Source organism: Hordeum vulgare, chromosome 3H (assembly GCF_904849725.1).
Source record: "Hordeum vulgare subsp. vulgare chromosome 3H, MorexV3_pseudomolecules_assembly, whole genome shotgun sequence".
Taxonomy (NCBI): Eukaryota; Viridiplantae; Streptophyta; class Magnoliopsida; order Poales; family Poaceae; genus Hordeum; species Hordeum vulgare.
The window spans coordinates 82,540,784-82,566,516 of record NC_058520.1 but is presented as its reverse complement, the minus strand read 5'-3'; the positions used below and the strand labels follow the sequence as shown (position 1 = coordinate 82,566,516).

The 25,733-nt window shown below is 39.8% G+C and overlaps 1 protein-coding gene across 1 annotated transcript; it reads left to right on the top strand.

Moving 5' to 3' along the window:
* The first annotated feature begins 15,775 nt into the window (after positions 1 to 15,775).
* On the top strand, positions 15,776 to 25,474 carry LOC123441519 (myb-related protein B-like). Its single transcript, XM_045117920.1, has 3 exons — positions 15,776 to 16,131; positions 16,237 to 16,363; positions 24,788 to 25,474. The coding sequence occupies exons 1-3, from the start codon at positions 15,776 to 15,778 to the stop codon at positions 25,472 to 25,474; spliced, it is 1,170 nt and encodes a 389-aa protein (XP_044973855.1).
* Positions 25,475 to 25,733: the final 259 nt, after the last annotated feature.

Below are 25,733 nucleotides of genomic sequence, written 5' to 3'. Positions count from 1 at the left end.
ATTTACTACTTTTTGCTTGACATTGAGGACTTTCACCCATAGGCCAAAGTGAGGATGGACCCGCAAAAAGGCCTCACAAACTACGATGAAGGTTGAGATATGCAAAAAGAATTTCGGGGAGATCATGGAAATCTAACCCATAGTATAACATTATGCCCCAAACAAAAGGGTGCAGAGGAAGTCAAGACCCCGAATAAAATGGGGGATAAAAACCACCCTCTCACCTTGTCTACTATAGGGATGATCTGATCATTCTCCCGAGCATGGTAGACGATGTTTGCTGACAAATAGTCGGCACTCTTCAGCTCCACGATGTCCTCCTTAGTGACACAGGAGGCTTCCCACTTTCCTTTCGAGATCGAGCTGGCCATGGCCAGTCTGGGGAAGAGGTTAAAGGAGATTGGGGGAACAGGAGAGCTTGGAGGTTGGAGCTTTGATAGTTGGGAATGGCGACAACGATGTCAGATCTCTAATGCATAAGGAGGTTGTGGTGGCGGTTTTCCTTTTATAAGCTGCTGAAATACCAAGAGCCCCTCTACCGCACCGTGAACTTCACCATTTCCCGATAAAATCGTATGGTTATGTGCACGTGGGATAACCCAAATCATAAACCATATTGCTAGAAAAGAGGCACACGATATCCGTAATATAATATTCTAATAAAGACTGTCTCCAACCACGCTTCCATAAGTGGTAAGTGATCTTGACCAGCCGTGACCTTTCGATAAAAATGGTGTGATGCAAAAACATTGTTCCCTATCAAACAGTCAGCCTGGGAAGATAAATTTATATCTTTATGAATATATAAATTGTTTGGAAACAGGGAGGTCATAGGTGGCCGACCTATTACCGGTTGAATGTAAGAAGGGGAGAACTCACCCCGCAAGCCGATGACTTGCGATGCATGGTGTAGCTAGAGCTCAACACTATGTCGTTGGAGGCTAGATCGGGGGATATTGAGGGAGTCCGGGACTAAGAAGTCCTTTCGCCGCTTACCTATTTCTATGGGTCGTCCTATTGTCATTATTGGACTCCAGATAAATAAAGCAATGTCTATTCAAGAAGGAATCTTCCGAAGACTTGGCGTGCACCCCACGACCACATGGTAATCGTCATGTTTCCTCCTTAATGTAACCGATGTTGTGTAACCCTAGCACCCCTGGTATCTATATAAACCAGAAGGCTTTAGTTCATAGGACAAGTTAAGATCATTATTCCTAGGGTTTTAGACCACACCATACAATCTCGTGCTTGATCTCTATACTTACTACTCCACCATGAATATAAACAAGAGCAGGATGTAGGGTGTTACGTCCATCTAGAGGGCCCGAACTTGGGTAAACACCATCTCTTTTGTCTCGTGGTAGATCAACTCTGTACTTACTACTCCACCATCATGTCATTGGTGGAAGCAATTTTAGGCAGCAATATGAATTCTGTATGGCTAGTGTGATAAGTGGAAGCCTTTACCAAAAATCAGATGATGAGAACGAAAACTAACATGCTGGCTACATGGCTTTCGTGCCAAATTGGATGACTAGTTTGCCTATAATTCCAGTGCTTTCTCCAATTTGATAGGAATCAAAGATCAGTAGTCATATACATTTTTCATAGGGATCCCACTGGCCACAGCCTTTTATGCACATATAAACACACACATAGTTGGAAGATTGCGTGGAGCAAACCTTCTTGTCACCTATAACAAATTCGTTAGCCAAATTTGCTCCCGCTCCACTTAGGTGTATCGATATCTGGCTGGGACCCACTACAAAACAACTGATCTCCTAAGAAAATTGTATATGCATGGTGTACATGGATGATGTCTACTACACAACTTTCTTCTTGTAGACTCGTGTTGCGCCTCCAAGCGCAGACTTCTGTAGGACAATAGCAAGTTACCCTCAAGTGGCTGGCCTAAGGTTTATCAATCCATGGGAGGCGTAGGATGAAGATGGTCTCTCTCAAGCAACCCTGAAATCAAATACCAAAGAGTCTCTTGTGTCCCCAACACACCCAATACAATGGTAAATTGTATAGGTGCACTAGTTCGGCGAAGAGATGGTGATACAAGTGTAATATGGATGGTAGATATAGGTTTTTGTAATCTGAAAATATAAAATAGCAAGGTAAAAAATAGTAAATAGCGATCAAACATTGTAGAAATGCTTGGAAACAAGGCCTAGGGTCCATACTCTTACTAGTGCAAGTAATCTCAACAATACTAACATAGTTGAATCAAATGTCAATACCGCTCATGCGACAAAGAGTTCACTCCAAAGTTACAAATAGCAGAGAACAAACGAAGAAATTATTGTAGGGTACGAAACCACCTCAAAATTGTCTTTTCCGATCAATCTGATGAACTATCCCTATAAGTGTCACAAACAACCCTAGAGTTCATACTAAAATAACACCTTAAGATACACATCAACCAACACCCTAATGTCACCTAAATACTCCAATGTCACCACAAGTACCCTTGGGCTTGATTAAATGATATGCATCACACAATTTCAGATTCATCATGTCCAATCCAACACAAAGAACTTCAAAGAGTGCCCAAAAGTTTCTACCGGAGAGTCAAGACGAACACGTGTGCCAACCCCTATGCATAGATTCCCAAGGTCACGGAACCCGCAAGTTGATCACCAAAACATACATCAAGTGGATCAATAGAACATCCCATTATCACCACGGATATCCCATCGTAAGACATACATCAAGTGTTCTGAAGAAAATGAGAGAACTTCAAAGGGAACTTCAAAGGGAAAACTCAATTAGTCACAAGAACATAGAGATGGGAAAACTCCATATGATTCATTTATATTAATAAAGCTTGCGATACATAAAGATCGTGCCATCTGAAGAAAATGAGAGAGAGACAAATCAAACACATAGCTACTAGTACATACCCTCAGCCCCGAGGGTGAACTACTCCCTCCTCATCATGGAGACTACCGGGATGATGAAGACGGCCTCCGGTGATGGTTTCCCCCTCCGACAGGGTGCCGGAATGGGCTTTCGATTGGTTTTCGTGGCTGTGGAGGCTTGCGGTGATGGAACACCCGATCTAGGTTTCTTTCTGGGAGTTTTGGTATTAATAGACATACTTGGCATTGGAATCACGTCAAGAGGGTGCTTGAGGAGTCCACAAGCCACAAGGACATGACCTAGGGGGTGGTCGCGCCTCGCACGCTTGTGGCCTCCTCATCCACTTCCTCGCTCAGCACTTCGCTCCAATATTTTTTATATTTTCCAAAAATATTCTCCGTAAATTTGTAGCGCATTTCGAGAAGTTTTATTTCTGCACAAAAACAACACCACGGTAGTTCTGGTGAAAACAACGTTAGTCTGTGTTAGTTCTAATCAAATCATACCAAAATCATGTAAAATTATTGTAAGCATGGCATGCATACTTCATAAATTATAGATACTTTGGAGACTTATCAATATCCCCAAGCTTAATTCCAGCTGGTCCTCGAGTAGGTAAATGATAAAAGAAATAATTTATGAAGTGTGAATGCTAGCAAGTGCACAAGTTTGATCAATGATACTTCCACTCACTTTTTCTAGCATCAATATAAACCGTAAACAGTATCTCATCTCATAAAACTTCTCATGATCAAGTAACAAGCTATTCACATGTTAAAGTATAGACCATAAAGTTTCTTGAAAACTAACAAACTATGCTTTCACTCACCAAACAATTGCAATTCATCTTATTTTAAGGAAGGGTCTATGTAAGAGCTTTTGATTTAGCAAATTACACATACTCAACTATCATATAGTGTTCCATGATTGCTAACACTCAAAGCATATTTTTAGAGAAAATAGCATCCATCGAACACAAAGAAAGATAGGGGCTTAATGTTTTGTCATGTTTTATTAAATAGACCATTTAGGAGCTAACTAAGCTAATTATGTCATCTAGGTAGAACCCTAGCTAACTATAGGTCGTTTCGGAGCTAACTTGGGTAAAATAGGTCATTCCGGAGGAAACTATGGTTATTAAGCCATTTTGGATCTAGCTAGGCTAATTATAGGCCATTTAATACCTAAGTTAGGGGGAATAGGTCATCTTGCAGCTACGTAAGCCTTATTATGTCATTTAGGAGAGAACTTAGCTAATTGTAGGTCATTTTTTTATTAAATAGGTCATTTTGGAGCTAGCTAAGCTAATTATGTCATTTCGTAGGATAATTAGCCAATTTAGCCTTTCTTGGATGACTCTAAGCTACGTAGAAGAAGAGAAAGAGAAGAAGAAGTAAAAGAAGGAGGAGGAGGAGGAGGAGAAGGAGAAGGAAGAGGAGAAGAAGAAGAAAAGAAGAAGGACAAGGAGAAGGAGGAAGAAGGAGGAAGAAGGAGGAAGAAGGAGAAGGAGGAGCTCCTTCTCCTTCTTCTCCTCCTTCTTCTCCTTCTCCTTATCCTCCTCCTTCTCCTTCTTCTTCTTCTCTTCTTCTTCTTCTTATTCCTTCCTTTCATTTTTCCTCTTTCTTCTCCTCTTGCCCCTTCTTCGGGCTAAATTGGCTAAGAATGCCTTTTTGGAGCTAATTATGTCATTTTGAGGATAATTAGCTAAGTATAGGTCATGTTTTATTAAATAGACCATTTAGGAGCTAACTAAGCTAATTATGTCATCTAGGTGGAACCTTAGCTAACTATAGGTCATTTCGGAGCTAACTTGGGTAAAATAGGTCATTCTGGAGCAAACTATGCTTATTAAGCCATTTCGGATATAGCTAGGCTAATTATAGGCCATTTAATACCTAAGTTAGGGGGAATAGGTCATCTTGCAGCTACGTAAGCCTTATTATGTCATTTAGGAGAGAACTCAGCTAACTGTAGGTCATTTTTTATTAAATAGGTCATTTTGGCGCTAACTAAGCTAATTATGTCATTTCGTAGGATAATTAGCCAATTTAGCCTTTCTTGGATGAGTCTAAGCTACGTAGAAGAAGAGACAGAGAAGAAGAAGTAAAACAAGGAGGAGGAGGATAAGGAGAAGGAGAAGGATGAGGAGAATAAGAAGAAAAGAAGAAGGAGAAGGAGAAAGACGAAGAAGGAGGAAGAAGAAGGAGAAGGAGGAGCTCCTTCTCCTTCTTCTCCTCCTTCTTCTCCTCCTTCTTCTCCTTCTCCTTCTCCTCCTCCCTCTCCTTCTTCTTCTTCTCTTCTTCTTCTTCTTCTTCTTCCTTCCTTTCATTTTTCCTCTTTCTTCTCCTCTTGTCGCCTTCTTCGGGCTAAATTGACTAAGAATGCCATTTTGGAGCTAATTATATCATTTCGAGGATAATTAGCTAAGTATAGGCCATGTTTTATTAAATAGACCATTTAGGAGCTAACTAAGCTAATTATGTCATCTAGGTGGCACCCTAGCTAACTATAGGTCGTTTCGGAGCTAACTTGGGTAAAATAGGTCATTCCGGAGCAAACTATGCTTATTAAGCCATTTTGGATCTAGCTAGGCTAATTATAGGCCATTTAATACCTAAGTTAGGGGGAATAGGTCATCTTGCAGCTACGTAAGCCTTGTTATGTCATTTAGGAGATAACTTAGCTAATTGTAGGTCATTATTTATTAAATAGGTCATTTTGGAGCTAGGTAAGCTAATTATGTCATTTCGTAGGATAATTAGCCAATTTAGCCTTTCTTGGATGACTCTAAGCTACATAGAAGAAGAGAAAGAGAAGAAGAAGTAAAAGAAGGAGGAGGAGGAGGAGGAGAAGGAGAAGGAAGAGGAGAAGAAGAAGAAAAGAAGAAGGACAAGGAGAAGGAGGAAGAAGGAGGAAGAAGGAGAAGGAGGAGCTCCTTCTCCTTCTTCTCCTCCTTCTTCTCCTTCTCCTTATCCTCCTCCTTCTCCTTCTTCTTCTTCTCTTCGTCTTCTTCTTCCTTCCTTCCATTCATTTTTCCTCTTTCTTCTCCTCTTGCCCCTTCTTCCGGCTTAATTGGCTAAGAATGCCATTTTGGAGCTAATTATGTCATTTCGAGGATAATTAGCTAAGTATAGGTCATGTTTTATTAAATAGACCATTTAGGAGCTAACTAAGCTAATTATGTCATCTAGGTGGAACCCTAGCTAACTATAGGTTGTTTCGGAGCTAACTTGGGTAAAATAGGTCATTCCGGAGGAAACTATGCTTATTAAGCCATTTTGGATCTAGCTAGGCTAATTATAGGCCATTTAATACCTAAGTTAGGGGGAATAGGTCATCTTGCAGCTACGTAAGCCTTATTATGTCATTTAGGAGAGAACTTAGCTAATTGTAGGTCATTTTTTTATTAAATAGGTCATTTTGGAGCTAGCTAAGCTAATTATGTCATTTCGTAGGATAATTAGCCAATTTAGCCTTTCTTGGATGACTCTAAGCTACGTAGAAGAAGAGAAAGAGAAGAAGAAGTAAAAGAAGGAGGAGGAGGAGGAGGAGAAGGAGAAGGAAGAGGAGAAGAAGAAGAAAAGAAGAAGGACAAGGAGAAGGAGGAAGAAGGAGGAAGAAGGAGGAAGAAGGAGAAGGAGGAGCTCCTTCTCCTTCTTCTCCTCCTTCTTCTCCTTCTCCTTATCCTCCTCCTTCTCGTTCTTCTTCTTCTCTTCTTCTTCTTCTTATTCCTTCCTTTCATTTTTCCTCTTTCTTCTCCTCTTGCCCCTTCTTCGGGCTAAATTGGCTAAGAATGCCTTTTTGGAGCTAATTATGTCATTTTGAGGATAATTAGCTAAGTATAGGTCATGTTTTATTAAATAGACAATTTAGGAGCTAACTAAGCTAATTATGTCATCTAGGTGGAACCTTAGCTAACTATAGGTCATTTCGGAGCTAACTTGGGTAAAATAGGTCATTCTGGAGCAAACTATGCTTATTAAGCCATTTTGGATATAGCTAGGCTAATTATAGGCCATTTAATACCTAAGTTAGGGGGAATAGGTCATCTTGCAGCTACGTAAGCCTTATTATGTCATTTAGGAGAGAACTCAGCTAACTGTAGGTCATTTTTTATTAAATAGGTCATTTTGGCGCTAACTAAGCTAATTATGTCATTTCGTAGGATAATTAGCCAATTTAGCCTTTCTTGGATGAGTCTAAGCTACGTAGAAGAAGAGAAAGAGAAGAGGAAGTAAAACAAGGAGGAGGAGGACAAGGAGAAGGAGAAGGATGAGGAGAATAAGAAGAAAAGAAGAAGGAGAAGGAGAAAGAGGAAGAAGGAGGAAGAAGAAGGAGAAGGAGGAGCTCCTTCTCCTTCTTCTCCTCCTTCTTCTCCTCCTTCTTCTCCTTCTCCTTCTCCTCCTCCCTCTCCTTCTTCTTCTTCTCTTCTTCTTCTTCTTCTTCCTTCCTTTCATTTTTCCTCTTTATTCTCCTGTTGTCGCCTTCTTCGGGCTAAATTGACTAAGAATGCCATTTTGGAGCTAATTATATCATTTCGAGGATAATTAGCTTAGTATAGGCCATGTTTTATTAAATAGACCATTTAGGAGCTAACTAAGCTAATTATGTCATCTAGGTGGCACCCTAGCTAACTATAGGTCGTTTCGGAGCTAACTTGGGTAAAATAGGTCATTCCGGAGCAAACTATGCTTATTAAGCCATTTTGGATCTAGCTAGGCTAATTATAGGCCATTTAATACCTAAGTTAGGGGGAATAGGTCATCTTGCAGCTACGTACGCCTTGTTATGTCATTTAGGAGAGAACTTAGCTAATTGTAGGTCATTTTTTATTAAATAGGTCATTTTGGAGCTAGGTAAGCTAATTATGTCATTTCGTAGGATAATTAGCCAATTTAGCCTTTCTTGGATGACTCTAAGCTACATAGAAGAAGAGAAAGAGAAGAATAAGTAAAAGAAGGAGGAGGAGGAGGACGAGAAGGAGAAGGAAGAGGAGAAGAAGAAGAAAAGAAGAAGGACAAGGAGAAGGAGGAAGAAGGAGGAAGAAGGAGAAGGAGGAGCTCCTTCTCCTTCTTCTCCTCCTTCTTCTCCTTCTCCTTATCCTCCTCCTTCTCCTTCTTCTTCTTCTCTTCGTCTTCTTCTTCCTTCCTTCCTTTCATTTTTCCTCTTTCTTCTCCTCTTGCCCCTTCTTCCGGCTTAATTGGCTAAGAATGCCTTTTTGGAGCTAATTATGTCATTTTGAGGATAATTAGCTAACTATAGGTCATGTTTTATTAAATAGACCATTTAGGAGCTAACTAAGGTAATTATGTCATCTAGGTGGAACCCTAGCTAACTATAGGTCGTTACGGAGCTAACTTGGGTAAAATAGGTCATTGCGGAGCAAACTATGCTTATTAAGCCATTTTGGATATAGCTAGGCTAATTATAGGCCATTTAATACCTAAGTTAGGGGGAATAGGTCATCTTGCACCTACGTAAGCCTTATTATGTCATTTAGGAGAGAACTTAGCTAACTGTAGGTCATTTTTTATTAAATAAGTCATTTTGGAGCTAACTAAGCTAATTATGTCATTTCGTAGGATAATTAGCCAATTTAGCCTTTCTTGGATGAGTCTAAGCTACGTAGAAGAAGAGAAAGAGAAGAAGAAGTAAAAGAAGGAGGAGGAGGAGGAGGAGGAGGAGGAGAAGGAGAAGGAAGAGGAGAAGAAGAATAAAAAGAAGAAGAAGAAGGAGAAGGAGGAAGAAGGAGGAAGTATAAGGAGAAGGAGGAGCTCCTTCTCCTCCTTCTTCTCCTTCTCCTTATCCTCCTCCTTCTCCTTCTTCTTCTTATCTTCTTCTTCTTCTTCCTTCCTTTCATTTTTCCTCTTTCTTCTCCTCTTGTCCCCTTCTTCGGGCTAAATTGGCTAAGAATGCCTTTTCGGACCTAATTATGTCATTTCGAGGATAATTAGCTAAGTGTAGGTCATGTTTTATTAAATAGACCATTTAGGAGCTAACTAAGCTAATTATGTCATCTAGGTGGAACCCTAGCTAACTATAGGTCCTTTCGGAGCTAACTTGGGTAAAATAGGTCATTCCGGAGCAAACTATGCTTATTAAGCCATTTTGGATCTAGCTAGGCTAATTATAGGCCATTTAATACCTAAGTTAGGGGGAATAGGTCATCTTGCAGCTACGTAAGCCTTATTATGTCATTTAGGAGAGAACTTAGCTAACTGTAGGTCATTTTTTATTAAATGGGTCACTTTGGAGCTAACTAAGCTAATTATGTCATTTTGTAGGACAATTAGCCAATTTAGCCTTGATGAGTCTAAGCTACGTAGAAGAAGAGAAAGAGCAGAAGAAGTAAAAGAAGGAGGAGGAGGAGGAGGAGAAAGACTAGGAAGAGGAGAAGAAGAAGAAAAGAAGAAGGAGAAGGAGAAGGAGGAAGAAGGAGTATGAAAAAGGAGAAGGAGGAGCTCCTTCTCCTTCTTCTCCTGCTTCTTCTCCTTCTCCTTATCCTCCTCCTTCTCCTTCTTATTCTCTTCTTCTTCTTCTTCTTCCTTTCATTTTTCCTCTTTCTTCTCCTCTTGCCAACTTCTTCGGGCTAAATTGGCTAAGAATGCCTTTTTGGAGCTAATTATGTCATTTTGAGGATAATTAGCTAAGTATAGGTCATGTTTTATTAAATAGACCATTTAGGAGCTAACTAAGCTAATTATGTCATCTAGATGGAAGTCTAGCTAACTATACGTCGTTTCGGAGCTAACTTGGGTAAAATAGGTCATTCCGGAGCAAACTATGCTTATTAAGCCATTTTGGATCTAGCTAGGCTAATTATAGGCTATTTAATACCTAAGTTAGGGGGAATAGGTCATCTTGCAGCTACGTAAGCCTTATTATGTCATTTAGGAGAGAACTAAGCTAGCTGTAGGTCATTTTTTAATAAATAGCTCATTTTGGAGCTAACTAAGCTAATTATGTCATTTCGTAGGATAATTAGCCAATTTAGCCTTTCTTGGATGAGTCTGAGCTACATAGAAGAAGAGAAAGAGAAGAAGAAGTAAAAGAAGGAGGAGGAAGAGAAGGAGAAGGAAGAGGAGAAGAAGAAGGAAAGAAGAAGGAGAAGGAGAAAGAGGAAGAAGGAGGAAGAAGAAGGAGAAGGAGGAGCTCCTTCACCTTCTTCTCCTTCTCATTCTCCTCCTCCTTCTCCTTCTTCTTCTTCTCTTCTTCTTCTTCTTCTTCCTTCCTTTCATTTTTCCTCTTTCTTCTCCTCTTGTCCCCTTCTTCAGGCTAAATTGGCTAAGAATGCCTTTTGGAGCTAATTATGTCATTTCGAGGATAATTAGCTAAGTATAGGTCATGTTTTATTAAATAGACCATTTAGGAGCTAACTAAGCTAATTACGTCATCTAGGTGGAACCCTAGCTAACTATAGGTTGTTCCGGAGCTAACTTGGGTAAAATAGGTCATTCCGTAGCAAACTATGCTTATTAAGCCATTTTGGATCTAGCTAGGCTAATTATATGCCATTTAATACCTAAGTTAGGGGGAATAGGTCATCTTGCAGCTACGTAAGCCTTATTATGTCATTTAGGAGACAACTTAGCTAACTGTAGGTCATTTTTTATTAAATATGTCATTTTGGAGCTAACTATGCTAATTATGTCATTCCGTAGGATATTTAGCCAATTTAGCCTTTCTTGGATGAGTCTAAGCTACGTAGAAGAAGAGAAAGAGAAGAAGAAGTAAAAGAAGGAGGAGGAGGAGGAGGAGGAGAAGGAGAAGGAAGAGGAGAAGAAGAAGAAAAGAAGAAGGGGAAGGAGAAGGAGGAAGAAGGAGGAAGTATAAGGAGAAGGAGGAGCTCCTTCTCCTTCTTCTCCTCCTTCTTCTCCTCCTTCTTCTCCTTCTCCTTATCCTCCTCCTTCTACTTCTTCTTCTTCTCTTCTTCTTCTTCTTCCTTCCTTTTATTTTTCCTCTTTCTTCTCCTTTTGTCCCCTTCTTCGGGCTAAATTGGCTAAGAATGCCTTTTTGCACCTAATTATGTCATTTTGAGGATAATTTGCTAAGTATAGGTCATGTTTTATTAAATAGACCATTTAGGAGCTAACTAAGCTAATTATGTCATCTAGGTGGAAACCTAGCTAACTATAGGTCGTTTCGGAGCTAACTTGGGTAAAATAGGTCATTCCGGAGCAAACTATGCTTATTAAGCCATTTTGGATCTAGGTAGGCTAATTATAGGCCATTTAATACCTAAGTTAGGGGGAATAGGTCATCTTGCAGCTACGTAAGCCTTATTATGTCATTTAGGAGAGAACTTAGCTAACTGTAGGTCATTTTTTATTAAATAGGTCATTTTGGAGCTAACTAAGCTAATTATGTTATTTGGTAGGATAATTAGCCAATTTAGCCTTTCTTGGATGAGTCTAAGCTACATAGAAGAAGAGAAAGAGAAGAAAAAGTAAAAGAAGGAGGAGGAGGAGGAGGAGAAGGAGAAGGAAGAGGAGAAGAAGAAGAAAAGAAGAAGGAGAAGGAGAAGGAGGAAGAAGGAGGAAGAAGAAGGAGAAGGAGGAGCTCCTTCTCCTTCTTCTCCTCCTTCTTCTCCTTCTCCTTATCCTCCTCCTTCTCCTTCTTCTTCTTCTCTTCTTCTTCTTCTTCTTCTTCTTCCTTCCTTTCATTTTTCCTCTTTCTTCTCCTCTTGCCCCCTTGTTCGGGCTAAATTGGCTAAGAATGCCTTTCTAGAGCTAATTATGTCATTTTGAGGATAATTAGCTGAGTATAGGTCATGTTTTATTAAATAGACCATTTAGGAGCTAACTAAGCTAATTATGTCATCTAGATGGAATTGTACCTAACTATACGTCGTTTCGGAGCTAACTTGGGTAAAATAGGTCATTCCGGAACAAACTATGCTTATTAAGCCATTTTGGATCTAGCTAGGCTAATTATAGGCCATTTAATACCTAATTTAGGGGGAATGGGTCATCTTGCAGCTACGTAAGCCTTATTATGTCATTTAGGAGAGAACTTACCTAACTGTAGGTCATTTTTTTATTAAATAGGTCATTTTGAAGCTAACTCAGCTAATTATGTCATTTCGTAGGATAATTAGCCAATTTAGCCTTTCTTCGATGAGTCTAAGCTACGTAGAAGAAGAGAAAGAGAAGAAGGAGTAAAAGAAGGAGGAGGACGAGAAGGAGAAGGAAGAGGAGAAGAAGAAGAAAAGAAGAAGGAGAAGGAGAAGGAGGAAGAAGGAGGAATAAGAAGGAGAAGGAGGAGCTCCTTCTCCTTCTTCTCCTCCTTCTTCTCCTTCTCCTTATCCTCCTCCTTCTCCTTCTTCTTCTTCTCTTCTTCTTCTTCTTCTTCTTCCTTCCTTTCATTTTTCCTCTTTCTTCTCCTCTTGCCCCCTTGTTTGGGCTAAATTGGCTAAGAATGCCTTTCTGGAGCTAATTATGTCATTTTGAGGATAATTAGCTAAGTATAGGTCATGTTTTATTAAATAGACCATTTAGGAGCTAACTAAGCTAATTATGTCATCTAGATGGAAGTGTACCTAACTATACGTCGTTTCGGAGCTAACTTGGGTAAAATAGGTCATTCCGGAGCAAACTATGCTTATTAAGCCATTTTGGATCTAGCTAGGCTAATTATAGGTCATTTAATACCTAATTTAGGGGGAATAGGTCATCTTGCAGCTACGTAAGCCTTATTATGTCATTTAGGAGAGAACTTACCTAACTGTAGGTCATTTTTTATTAAATAGGTCATTTTGGAGCTAACTCAGCTAATTATGTCATTTCGTAGGATAATTAGCCAATTTAGCCTTTCTTCGATGAGTCTAAGCTACGTAGAAGAAGAGAAAGAGAAGAAGGAGTAAAAGAAGGAGGAGGAGGAGAAGGAGAAGGAAGAGGAGAAGAAGAAGAAAAGAAGAAGGCGAAGGAGAAGGAGGAAGAAGGAGGAAGAAGAAGGAGAAGGAGAAGGAGGAAGAAGGAGGAAGAAGAAGGAGAAGGAGAAGGAGGAGCTCCTTCTTCTCCTTATCCTTATCCTCCTCCTTCTCCTTCTTCTTCTTCTCTTCTTCTTCTTCTTCTTCCTTCCTTTCATTTTTCCTCTTTCTTCTCCTCTTGCCCCCTTGTTCGGGCTAAATTGGCTAAGAATGCCTTTCTAGAGCTAATTATGTCATTTTGAGGATAATTAGCTGAGTATAGGTCATGTTTTATTAAATAGACCATTTAGGAGCTAACTAAGCTAATTATGTCATCTAGATGGAATTGTACCTAACTATACGTCGTTTCGGAGCTAACTTGGGTAAAATAGGTCATTCCGGAACAAACTATGCTTATTAAGCCATTTTGGATCTAGCTAGGCTAATTATAGGCCATTTAATACCTAATTTAGGGGGAATAGGTCATCTTGCAGCTACGTAAGCCTTATTATGTCATTTAGGAGAGAACTTACCTAACTGTAGGTCATTTTTTTATTAAATAGGTCATTTTGGAGCTAACTCAGCTAATTATGTCATTTCGTAGGATAATTAGCCAATTTAGCCTTTCTTCGATGAGTCTAAGCTACGTAGAAGAAGAGAAAGAGAAGAAGGAGTAAAAGAAGGAGGAGGACGAGAAGGAGAAGGAAGAGGAGAAGAAGAAGAAAAGAAGAAGGAGAAGGAGAAGGAGGAAGAAGGAGGAATAGGAAGGAGAAGGAGGAGCTCCTTCTCCTTCTTCTCCTCCTTCTTCTCCTTCTCCTTATCCTCCTCCTTATCCTTCTTCTTCTTCTCTTCTTCTTCTTCTTCTTCTTCCTTCCTTTCATTTTTCCTCTTTCTTCTCCTCTTGCCCCCTTGTTTGGGCTAAATTGGCTAAGAATGCCTTTCTGGAGCTAATTATGTCATTTTGAGGATAATTAGCTAAGTATAGGTCATGTTTTATTAAATAGACCATTTAGGAGCTAACTAAGCTAATTATGTCATCTAGATGGAAGTGTACCTAACTATACGTCGTTTCGGAGCTAACTTGGGTAAAATAGGTCATTCCGGAGCAAACTATGCTTATTAAGCCATTTTGGATCTAGCTAGGCTAATTATAGGTCATTTAATACCTAATTTAGGGGGAATAGGTCATCTTGCAGCTACGTAAGCCTTATTATGTCATTTAGGAGAGAACTTACCTAACTGTAGGTCATTTTTTATTAAATAGGTCATTTTGGAGCTAACTCAGCTAATTATGTCATTTCGTAGGATAATTAGCCAATTTAGCCTTTCTTCGATGAGTCTAAGCTACGTAGAAGAAGAGAAAGAGAAGAAGGAGTAAAAGAAGGAGGAGGAGGAGAAGGAGAAGGAAGAGGAGAAGAAGAAGAAAAGAAGAAGGCGAAGGAGAAGGAGGAAGAAGGAGGAAGAAGAAGGAGAAGGAGAAGGAGGAAGAAGGAGGAAGAAGAAGGAGAAGGAGAAGGAGGAGCTCCTTCTTCTCCTTATCCTTATCCTCCTCCTTCTCCTTCTTCTTCTTCTCTTCTTCTTCTTCTTCTTCCTTCCTTTCATTTTTCCTCTTTCTTCTCCTCTTGCCCCTTTCTCCGGGCTAAATTGGCTAAGAATGCCTTTTTGGAGCTAATTATGTCATTTTGAGGATAATTAGCTAAGTATAGGTCATGTTTTATTAAATAGACCATTTAGGAGCTAACTAAGCTGATTATGTCATCTAGGTGGAACCCAAGCTAACTATACGTTGTTTCGGAGCAAACTTGGGTAAAATAGGTCATTCCGGAGCAAACTATGCTTATTAAGCCATTTTGGATCTAGCTAGGCTAATTATAGGCCATTTAATACCTAATTTACGGGTAATAGGTCATCTTGCAGCTACGTAAGCCTTATGATGTCAGTTAAGAGAGAACTTAGCTAACTGTAGGTCATTTTTTATTAAATAGGTCATTTTGGAGCTAACTAAGCTAATTATGTCATTTCGTCAAGAACATATAGATGGGAAAATCCATATGATTTATCGATATTAATAAAGCTCATGATACATCAAGATCGTGCCATCTCAAGAACACGAGAGAGAGAGAGAGATAAAACACATAGCTACTGGTACATACCCATATCCCCGAGGGTGAACTACTCCCACCTCGTCATGGAGACCGCCAGGATGATTAAGATGGCCTCCGGTGATGGTTTCCCCCATCGACAGGTTGCCGAAACGGGCTCCTGTTTGGTTTTTCGTGGCTGTGGAGGCTTTTGGCGGCTAAACTTCTGATCTAGGTTTCTTTTTGGGGGGTTTGGTATTTAGAGAAATACTTGGAGTTGGAATCACATCAAGGGGGTGCTTGAGGAGTCCACAAGACACACATGCACGGACTAGGGGGTGGCCGCGCCTAGGAGCCTTGTGGCCTCCTAATCCACTTCCTAGCCCAGCTCTTCGCTTTAGTATTTTTTATATTTTCCAAAAATATTCTCGGTAAATTTTCAGCTCATTCCGAGAACTTTTATTTCTGCACAAAAATAGCACCACGGTAGTTCTGCTGAAATCGTCAATCCGGGTTAGTTCTAATCAAATCATACCAAAATAATATAAAATTATTGTAAACATGTCATGAATAATTCATAAATTATAGATACGTTGGAGACGTATCAATGGACCGCAGAGACAAAGTTGGACAGTGATGGAATCCAACGGCCGACCTTCATGTGTCTATGAACCTATTCGGGAAATGTGTGTACTTGGAACATTATATCTTGTAAGGTTAGATATCGTCCAATGATGGTGGGGCCAGAGATGAACGACTGAATGACACCTCCTCCTCTATATTAAGCGGGTCCAGGATCTTGACATCGACTTGCCTTTTCCCCTCTATCATACTCTTCTTCTATCTCTCGTTTGATCCCTCCAAAATTCCACCTCCTTTGCAGTTCCTGATTTGATTCCAACCTCCGGTCAAGCCCATGCCATCGTCAGTTGACATGCTGTTGAACCAAGAGCTGGCGGCGGCGGCGACAGTCATAACAGCCGAGGCGGGAGGGCCGGTTGAAGGATACTTACCAAGCTCTAGCCATGTTTTCTCGCACTTCCAGCAAGCTGGCACTGCTCCGACCAGAGTTCTTGACATGGGGTCTCCCGATTCCAGCATGGGCATGTCTCCCTCCACCTTCGTCATGCCGATGGGCCCCCTCCCGATCGTCGATTATGGCGATGTTGCCGTCTCGGTGAAGATCCCTGAGGTCTGGCAACAGAAGCCTTTCACCAAGAACATTAGAGCGGTGACACTATCCAAAGGATCTTGGACGCATCAAGAGGATGGGTACGTGAAACGCATGAATCTAGTTTGTTTTTCTACTAGCTTGATCTCGTGACATCCATATTGTTCTCCTTAATTTCCTTGTTTCATGTATTGTCTTGTTTATAGACTTCTCAAGAGATTGGTGGATAAGTATGGAAATAAAAGATGGCAGGAGATTGCAAAACACTTCCCAAGACGGATTGGGAAGCAGTGTCGTGAGCGATGGACAAATCACTTGCACCCTGACCTCAAGGTTTGCGCATTCATTCTTTTCATGCATAGCGGCTTACAATCTTTCTTTTTATTAGGGAAAATCTTGCATCGATATATATATTACTTTTAAGACTAAGTCATTTTAGTTAAGTATTTACTGCATTCGCACCTAATCAAGGTCGCGATTCTCCAGCTTCTATTCAAATATTTGGAGAAACATTAATGGTTGGTGTTTCATCGTCATTTATAGATGTAAATTAATATTTTCCTTTTTCTATATCAAGAGTTTTTAGAGTCTTCGGTAGTGCTAGAGAGGGGTGGGTGAGGGGGAGTCGTGCCCCTCTCCAAGATATAGAAAGCTACATACATATCTTCACCCTATATATGGGGTTTAAGCTCTATTTTTGTTGTAAAGATGATTAATTGATATATACCATGTGAATTGTCGAGGACCTTTCCCTTTGAAGAGGTTCCTAGAAATCATTTTATTTGTAGTAAATATCAGTCACTCATGCACTAGCCGAGTTTTAGCTAGGACATTCTATTCTAGCGAACCTTGAGATGTCTATATATCTATACCTACTAATAAAGGAAGGAGAGCTTCTCGCCGTCCATCACACGTTTTACAAAAACCCCTTGCCTTTTCCACTAATAAACTCCCAGTCTATCCTTAATTCAAAGGAAAATGAATCATCTTTTGTATTTTTGCAGAAAACCCCCTAAATTTTATACTAAATAACCCACAATCAAACTTTAAAACATAGAAAACTAATAGTTTTTCTGCATTTTTACACAAACACCCGTGACATTTGGTTAATCAACCCACAATCCTTCTAGCTTAAACGCATTTTCAAAATAACCATGTCTATTAAACTCTAACTCCAACTTTAACATATTCTATTTGGAATTTGATTAAAAACTGTGTAGAATCTGAGTATGCCATTATTTTACTTGTTAGCTACGTTTAAAATGCTATTTAGGATGCAACTTTAATCAGTAGCACGTGATCTATCTTTATTTCATACCAGTGTCAATCTGAACTACAAATGAGTACGTGAGTACTACCAGATTGGAGTAGAAAGAATCCATCAATAATCACGCGCATGCTTGGCAAAACCTCGCAGGTAAAAACCACCAGATTCCTCCTTTTATTTAGAGATAGAGAGAGAGGGAGAGAGAGAGTCCATAGGATTGACCACACTCAAATGCATTGTGGTTATGTGAGAATTGAGGCCACAGTCGGCGAGGGTGAGAAGGAGGATAAGCAGCAACACAGATGATATGACATTTTGAAATAAAGGATGATGTGGAACTATTGGGATCTTGAATCATGGTTTTTAGGTTAGGGGCTTGCACTATACTTTTCTCGAACTGCAATGCACGAGCTCTTTTGCTAGTATTACCTAAATCATAAATAATTTACGTAAGATAAACTGTTATTTGGAGTGAATAGAACATACAACGTCATATTAATAACATCAACTACGAAGTTACATCATGACATTATCATCTAACTAGTGTTCGCTTGTTAACACGCACAACGCAAACTAATTTCTCACCTTTCACTTCCACTAGGTCAGGGGAGAGGAGTTACCTTATATCATTCGGAATAATCGCCATTCACCATTATCCCCAATCCCAATGACGGAGCACCACCATACCTATATTTTTGAGCCACCCTCACCAGCATGGAAGCGTTGTTAGCTTTCTACTATATACTCCACGTCGTAGCCTCCCACGAGTGTTCAAAATATTCCCTTAGTTTGTCATACTTACATCCATGGCGGACCCGATGTGCTCCAGCTCGGCGCATCTTCCTCCTATCTTGGTGCCACCAACGGCTTAGAGGTTATGGTGTCATGTTGGGTGTTGTAGTTCCCTACGGCATGCAACCAGCAAGGCGAAGGTGCATGAGTAATCATGTGGAGCTCGATGGAATGCCACTAGAATTTAGGATATTATGGCTCGCAGGCGTGGGGTCGGCAGCACGAAGCTCTGTGAGTGGACGGGCGGGGGGGGGGGGGGTGGTGAGAAGTACCAAGAGAAAGGAGTGGCGCACAGGGAATATTAAAGGACGAAGCTGTGCATATGAGAAGGAGACTGTGGAGGCATGCATGAATGATAGTGTTGTAGTGACTAGTAGTGTGTTGGAGGGGTGGTGGTATGAAGAGACATGTAGACTGCAACGACACGCAAGTTAGACTTGCGCGGCACAAGTGAGGAAGAACAACAAGTCTAACCGAATTGATCATGCCGCGACAACCAGTGGCACGGGAGAGGCGGGTGGAATGGAGAATTGTCAAGCTATTGAAAGGATAAATGACCCTCGGCCGAACCGGCAAACAACAATGAGACAATGTGCCGAGGTATACCCATTATCTTGCCGATTCATAGAAATTTTGGATAGTCCTCGGCCAAGGATCACAACCCACACGTCTAATGGTTGACCATCATATATGTTCACCTCCCTGTGTGAGGTGCTTATGTAGTTCTCGTATAGGTAGTAACTAGTAGCATATGTCAGCTCATGACAAAATGTTAGGAAAATGTTGTCTAGTTCATGGAAATTTTTGACATATTTCGTATTTGGTCATATGGCAAGGGTAAGAAGGTTCCCTAACTCCTAATATGGGCCTTGATGGATCTATCAAGGCTCTAGAATCGAAGACATTCGTGCTTTGGGCTCACCGAGCACCAAAGCACGGTAGTTGTCATATGCCTTGCGAGTGGTTGGGCTCTTCCCCGATCACCCACACTTCCCTAAGCATGCGGATCCTTCTTGTGGATCTCTTCGAGAAGGGTTCGATAAATGTTGAAAGTATTTCAATACAAAATTGTGTAGTTTAAATTCTTTTCTGGAGGAAGAGGTGGCACCGGTGCCACCAATGGAGCTAAGCAAGTCAGGCACGCCGACCATGGGTTGATATTTGAGGTGACCCATCAAGAGAAATGGCCCTCCGCCAATCTCGATTATTATAAAATCATCACCACATGACATGGCTAGGGGTTAATATGAGTGTCACGGGATACAAGGTTCCCTAAGTCCGCTAAAGATGGGCCATGTTGGATCTCTCGAGGCCTAGAAATCAAAGACATAGGTGCTTAGGGCTCCCTGAGAACCAAGGAGTGTGTACTGCAAGAAACCTTGGGAATGGTTGACCTCTTACATGATCACCGTTACTTCCTCGAGCGCTAGGATCAGTTCCCTCTTTGAGAAACCTTTGGTTGTGCAGGCCATGTCGTCCATGATTAATTGTGGCATGGATTGTAACGGTCCATTGTGGTGTCCCCCAAATCGTTTATGAGGCCTGCCCCCGAGATGAGGGTTCTCAACCTGAATGAACACTAGCTAGAAAGAGATCATCTAGATTCAGAATATTATCTTTTTGATATCCTGCATGTCAAAGAGCATTGTAGAAATTTCGTGATAATTGAAGTGCCATACCCATAGGGACCGCAAGGTATGTCGGACTTTGGAACTAGCATATTCTTGTCGATTTCTCAGCAAACTGATAAAAGAGGAATAAAACTAAGTATTAACTAGAACATAAGAGAAATACTAAACTAAATCGATGAATAAACTAAGGAGAATTATATGTGAAGTTGTAGAGGAGTTACGTTGGTGTCTTGGTATGGTCATGTTTCCTAGTAGCGTTGAATATCGCTTATCTTTCGACTATGAGCAAGCCATGGTGTCAGAGTTGTGCAACCTAAGATAGGGTAATATATTGATGGTGGGCAATCCTCCACATATCATTCTTTGTGAAGAAGTACTTTATTCACACAACTTGATTATCCTACATCATTGTCCCCAAAATTAATGGTTGTTTCAGCAATTAGGGTTATTAGACTAAACCTAAGGTATTAACTTCTATGTGTTACTCCTAGATAAGAAGTGTTTGTTTCAGGATACCAATTCCTTTCACCCAAAGGTATATCAATTCATAGAAATACCTACCAACTTCATGAGTAGCTCGGGGAGTTGAACGTCTCAAATTGCACTGGTATATTGGTCCACTCCAATATTTAATTACCACAAAGGTAAATAACCGCATAAAGAGGACACACATAAATAAATCATGTCTACCAAACATGCACTTACTAGACAATCACACCCATAACTACCAGTTACTCAAATAACATCACCCTAAAGGAGGTTCAAGAGTTGTTACCATCCATCAAGGAGACCGTAATGGGAAAGGAGAAGGTGAATTGATGAAGATGGTGTGGTGGCAATGGCACCTAGTTGCACCCCATGGTGTCGGGTCCACTTGTGGCTTCCTTCCAGCCTTCCCCAAATGTTGCAATGATGGAGATCGGGTTTGGCACAACACCTTAGTGCCTCTTGATGTGGGTGGATGCTATACATGGGAGATATTGGAATGACTATCGATAGCCAGTGGATAGGTTTGACGGACATTATATAGTTGGCCACCACAAGTCACCACCACGGATGTAGGTTCTCTCCTGTGATCCAATGGCTCCATATGATGGCAATCCTTTCCCCAAACACCCATTGATGGACAAGGAAGTCATACGAACAATCAAGGGGCAAATACTAAAAATAATCATAGAAGTTATTGATGTTTTCATGTCCATAGGCACCTGGTATCAGCAGCGGTATGCTTGTGTATGTCGTATTATTCTCTAGAATTTTGCGTGCTTGTAGTTAGTATTTTGCCTGCCATTTCCTCATATGAAATCCGATTTTGGCATCCTTGGGCTCATTGAATTCATATAAATAATTAAGATACATCAATGGCATTAGATCTTAATTTTGGAGCTGTTGGGAGATCTCATTTTTGAAAACTTGACAAATGGACATTATGTGGTATTTGTAAATCCTACATATTGATCCCTTTCAACGTGCTAAGTCCTTGGGAGTTCCACATTGGCTACAAACACAGAACAAAGGAAGCTAATGAACATTAACAAACTTTAAAGTCTGTTCAATGCGCATAATGAAAAGAGTGCAAGCTGAAAATCATGCATAATGAACATGCAAATGCCTCAGTTGGACATGATATATGTAGTTATTATGCAACAAGTAAGACTTAAAACGGTTCTGAAAGAGAGCAATGGCTCTATCACACTTACATAAAAATAGGGAACACTGTAATCTGTGATGTATGAACAGATGAAGGAACCCTAAAGCGGGACGTAGGTTATTACCCCAACTTTGTGCATTAACGTGGGTATAAAAACTTCATGCCTTTGTGTGAATATTTTTTGAGTGTTTTAGCCCTCGCCGGACAAATATATGGGGATCCCCCACGATTCCTAGTATTGGTGAATCCATTGTAGACGACAAGTTTAGCAATTTTTTCTTACAACATATTTGTAAGTTTCCATGGCAAACGTGCTAGGTTTGTTTGGCATGGCACAAAAACATAAACATTTTTTTCCATCAGTACAATATCATTTACGTAAACATGCAATGATAGAAAGCTTCATATAGTTCATTTCTAGTTCAAGGAAAAATATTATGAAAAATGCTATCTAATTCATGGCCAATGTAGATAATTTTTGTATCTATCACATGGCAAGTTTAGAAATTGTTCTTATAACAGATGTTTAAGTTTCCGTGTCAAAATTGATATGTTTTTGTTTGCCATGGAATAAACATAATCAATTTTGCCATCAATTTTGTATGATGTATGCATAGGTGCCATGGCAGAACTAGTTCCTATAGCTGATCAAGGAATCATGGCAAAATGTTACCATTTTTTTGTAGCTTATAAATTTTTTAGAACATTTTCGTATCGATCAAATGGCAAGTTTAGAAATTGTTGTTATAATAGACTTTCAAGTATGTCATGGCAAACATGTTATGTTTGTTTGCCATGGCAGTAAAACATAACCAAGTTTACCATCATTTTGATATTTTGTACTTATAGGTGGCATGACACAGAAAAATATTATTTTCCATGCATATAGGTTCCATTGTAATCATTTTGTTCTTGCGAAAATTCCCTACATTTTTTTGTGAGTAATAGTCGTGTATAACGTCTATGCTTTGAGGGAAATAAATACAGCCATGGAAAATTTTAATAGCATGGTCGTTATTTTGGCTCTTACGGTAAAATCATCACGACGACAAGTTCAAATTTGTTCCCACGGAAAATTATCCATGATTTTTCTTATAGGAAAACAACAGTTTTTTCTAATTTCCATTTGTGCAGTACAATTTTCCTTACAACTGCCATGATCACAATACCAAAATTTTCTAAATTTTACGATGTCACGATGTGAACAAGCTTCATAATTTCCCACTTTTTTTGAAAGTCGCCACATGACCTTTTACGTGTACAAATATATACACTTGACATGTTTCAATGAGAACATTTTTCTTAAATTTGCAATATAAGCGCAAGTTCTTTATATCATTTTTATAATTATTTATAGCACCACTTTATATACAATCACCATGGCATTTACCTTTTTGTTTTCTTCTAGATTGTCACCATGGGTACTACATAGATGATAAAACTAAATATATTCTATAATTGATATTGCAAATTTAATATAACGATCATTTTTTTAAGTTGCCCTTGATCCCTTTTAACAACCTATATACACTTTTTGCTATGTCATGTCATGAACATTTCTTCTAAATTTGTATGGACCTATAGAGCTAATTTTCAAATTTTTGCTATGTCACTTGTAGCATGTATTCTTCCAAATTTTCCATCATGTGTCCTACTCACATTTTTGCCATTGTAGATATATATTGCCTTGGCAACTAAAAATTTGTTTACTTCCATGAAAACATAATCTAGTTTTGTTGCATGGCAACTAAATTTGTGATGTCATGGTAGCTGAAGATATCTTTTTTGCCCTGGAAAAAGATTTATTTTCCCTGTCATGCTATCTAAATATATTTTTGTAGAAGTTCTTGGTGAATAGTTTTGTAGTATGGCACACTTGTGTCTGCCAAATTTCTAGTTGCACAAAGCTTTAATTACTATTGAATAATATAAGTGTTTGTAGCATGGCAACATAGTTATCAATATTATACTTTAGCAATTTTTACAAAAAAAAAATTTATACAACATGGCAACTATTTTTTGTTGTGTATGGAAAAATCCTAAAAAACACGACAATATGGAAAATTTTGCAGGTTTTTATAAATTTGTTTGATGATAGTACTCATAGTAGTTTATTTGTTTTTATACATTTTTTTGAATCACCTCATGGAAATTTAGATCTCATGTCAAATTTTATTTCAAATCAATGGCAAATGACTCTCTTGGACCTCGACAAGTTTTACATCCATGGCAAAACTAAATTTCTTAGACATGGTAAATTGCATTGTTGGGTTACTCAGAAAAAAGGTTCCTCAATTTTTTTTTGCATTGTTGAACCATGGGTTAGTTTTAAATCCACGGAGAATTGAATTTTAGATCCATGATAAATTTTAGTCTAAAATCCCCTAATAATTGATTATCTACAAGATGGAAACTCTCTTGATTTTTTAAACTATATATGTTTTGCATGTTGGAATCATGGATATGTGGTACTTGGGCATGGAAAATTCTCTATGTATAGCATGGAAAATATTATATACATAACATGCCATATTTTTGGATATGGGGATAGGTGGGGAGTAAAACCACACCTTTATCTATGCGGGGCATGGCAAATCCTTTCTATATAGCATGTCAAATGATTCGCACATAGCATGGCCATTTTTTTAATAACATGGCATCATTTTGTTCTATTTTCTGGCAACCTATAGTTGCATAGAATGATCTTTTCAAACATTTTGATGCTGACAACACTATTTTGATGTCCATGGCGTGACTTGCATGCTTGATTGTACATATAACGAATGTTTCTTAGAGAAGTTTTCCTATATGAATAGTGTGCTTGTTTTTAGAGAAAAAAACTTGGCTTTTACTGTTTTAGATGACAATTTTTTGTGACTATATGTGTTGACATGGTATTTGTAGATTCGCGGAATACTCCATGCCATGACAGTTTAAGTATTTTATTGACGTGGTATTTTTTTGCGGAGTACTAAAAAATACCATGCCATGACAGTTTAAGTATTTTATTGACGTGGTATTTTTTTTGTGGCTATATGTGTTGGCATGGAATTTTATTTTAGTATATCGATGTAATAACCAATTTTTTTGCTATGCAAATTTAAATATTTTGTTTAAGACTTTTTTAGATGACATTTTAGAGAGCCCTCACAGTTTTACAAGATTTTTTCTGTTTTTGCAATAGCAGTTTTTGATGCACCTTATTCGTGCCAAATTTCATCCATTGTTTCTGGGTTTTTTCATTAACAGAGTATTAAAAAAAATGAATGGCAATTTTTGGCCTAGCCTGTTCAACAGTTGAACAACTTTTTTTGGATGGCAATCTTACTTATTTCCAGTATGATATTCAACTACACTTATCTGTGACAATCATATGGAGACATTAATTAACTTTGCTTCACATAATCGTATTCCAGAATGATGCCCCGTGGACCGAGGAGGAGGACATGGTGCTGATCGAGGAGCACAAGACCTTAGGGAACCGTTGGTCGAAGATCAAGAAACGCCTCTCCGGCCGGTCGGATAACTGCATCAAGAACCACTGGAACGCGACAAAGCGGAGCCTAAACTCGACGCGCCGGTTCGGGAAGAGATTTCCCCTCCTCGAGGAGTACATCCGCAGCACGATCACGGCTGATGAGAACGCGGGGTCATCGTCGCAGGGGTCCGCGCCGCCGTCTGGCCTCGGGAATGGCGCCCAGGCCGTTCCAAGTGCCGCTGCAATGCTGGTTGTCTCCAGCCCACCCGGGATGGGTACGTACCTGCACCCAGGTAACGCGGCCGGATCATTGTCCCAAGGAGCGACGATGAACATGAGCTCGGCGCTGCCAGAGCTGAACGCCTACGGTGGTGAGATGCAGGGGCGCTACCAGTACTCACCGTCCTTCGCGCCCAACAACAACCTGATGCACTATGGACCACAGCCGGCATTTCAGCAGATGTTTAGCGCTGGAGATTGCCTGCAGGTGCAGGACGCAGGCGCGAACCTGGACATGCTCCCGTTACTCGAGGTTCTCGGTCTCAGTGGCAGCTACTACGGCAGCCAGACGGGCCACACAAGCGCTGCTGGCATCGGCGATCCGGACGACATCAACGTCGTCTAGATGGCCTGCAGGGATTTCCTGACTTCTGAGGACGAGTCTACACTCGACCTCATCACTGGATTGAACTGAGACGGTTCGTCCGCCGGATCGAGTACCCTATCCATTACTTTGCCATTTCTACATCTCTGATCATTTTAGTTTGTCGTTCAATTACCTGATGTTGTGCACTATTGCCCGAAGAACACACTTCTGTGTTTGTGCGGCGTGGCATTTATCTTTTCAAGATTTCGAATACTTTTTAAACCAAACAATTTGATTT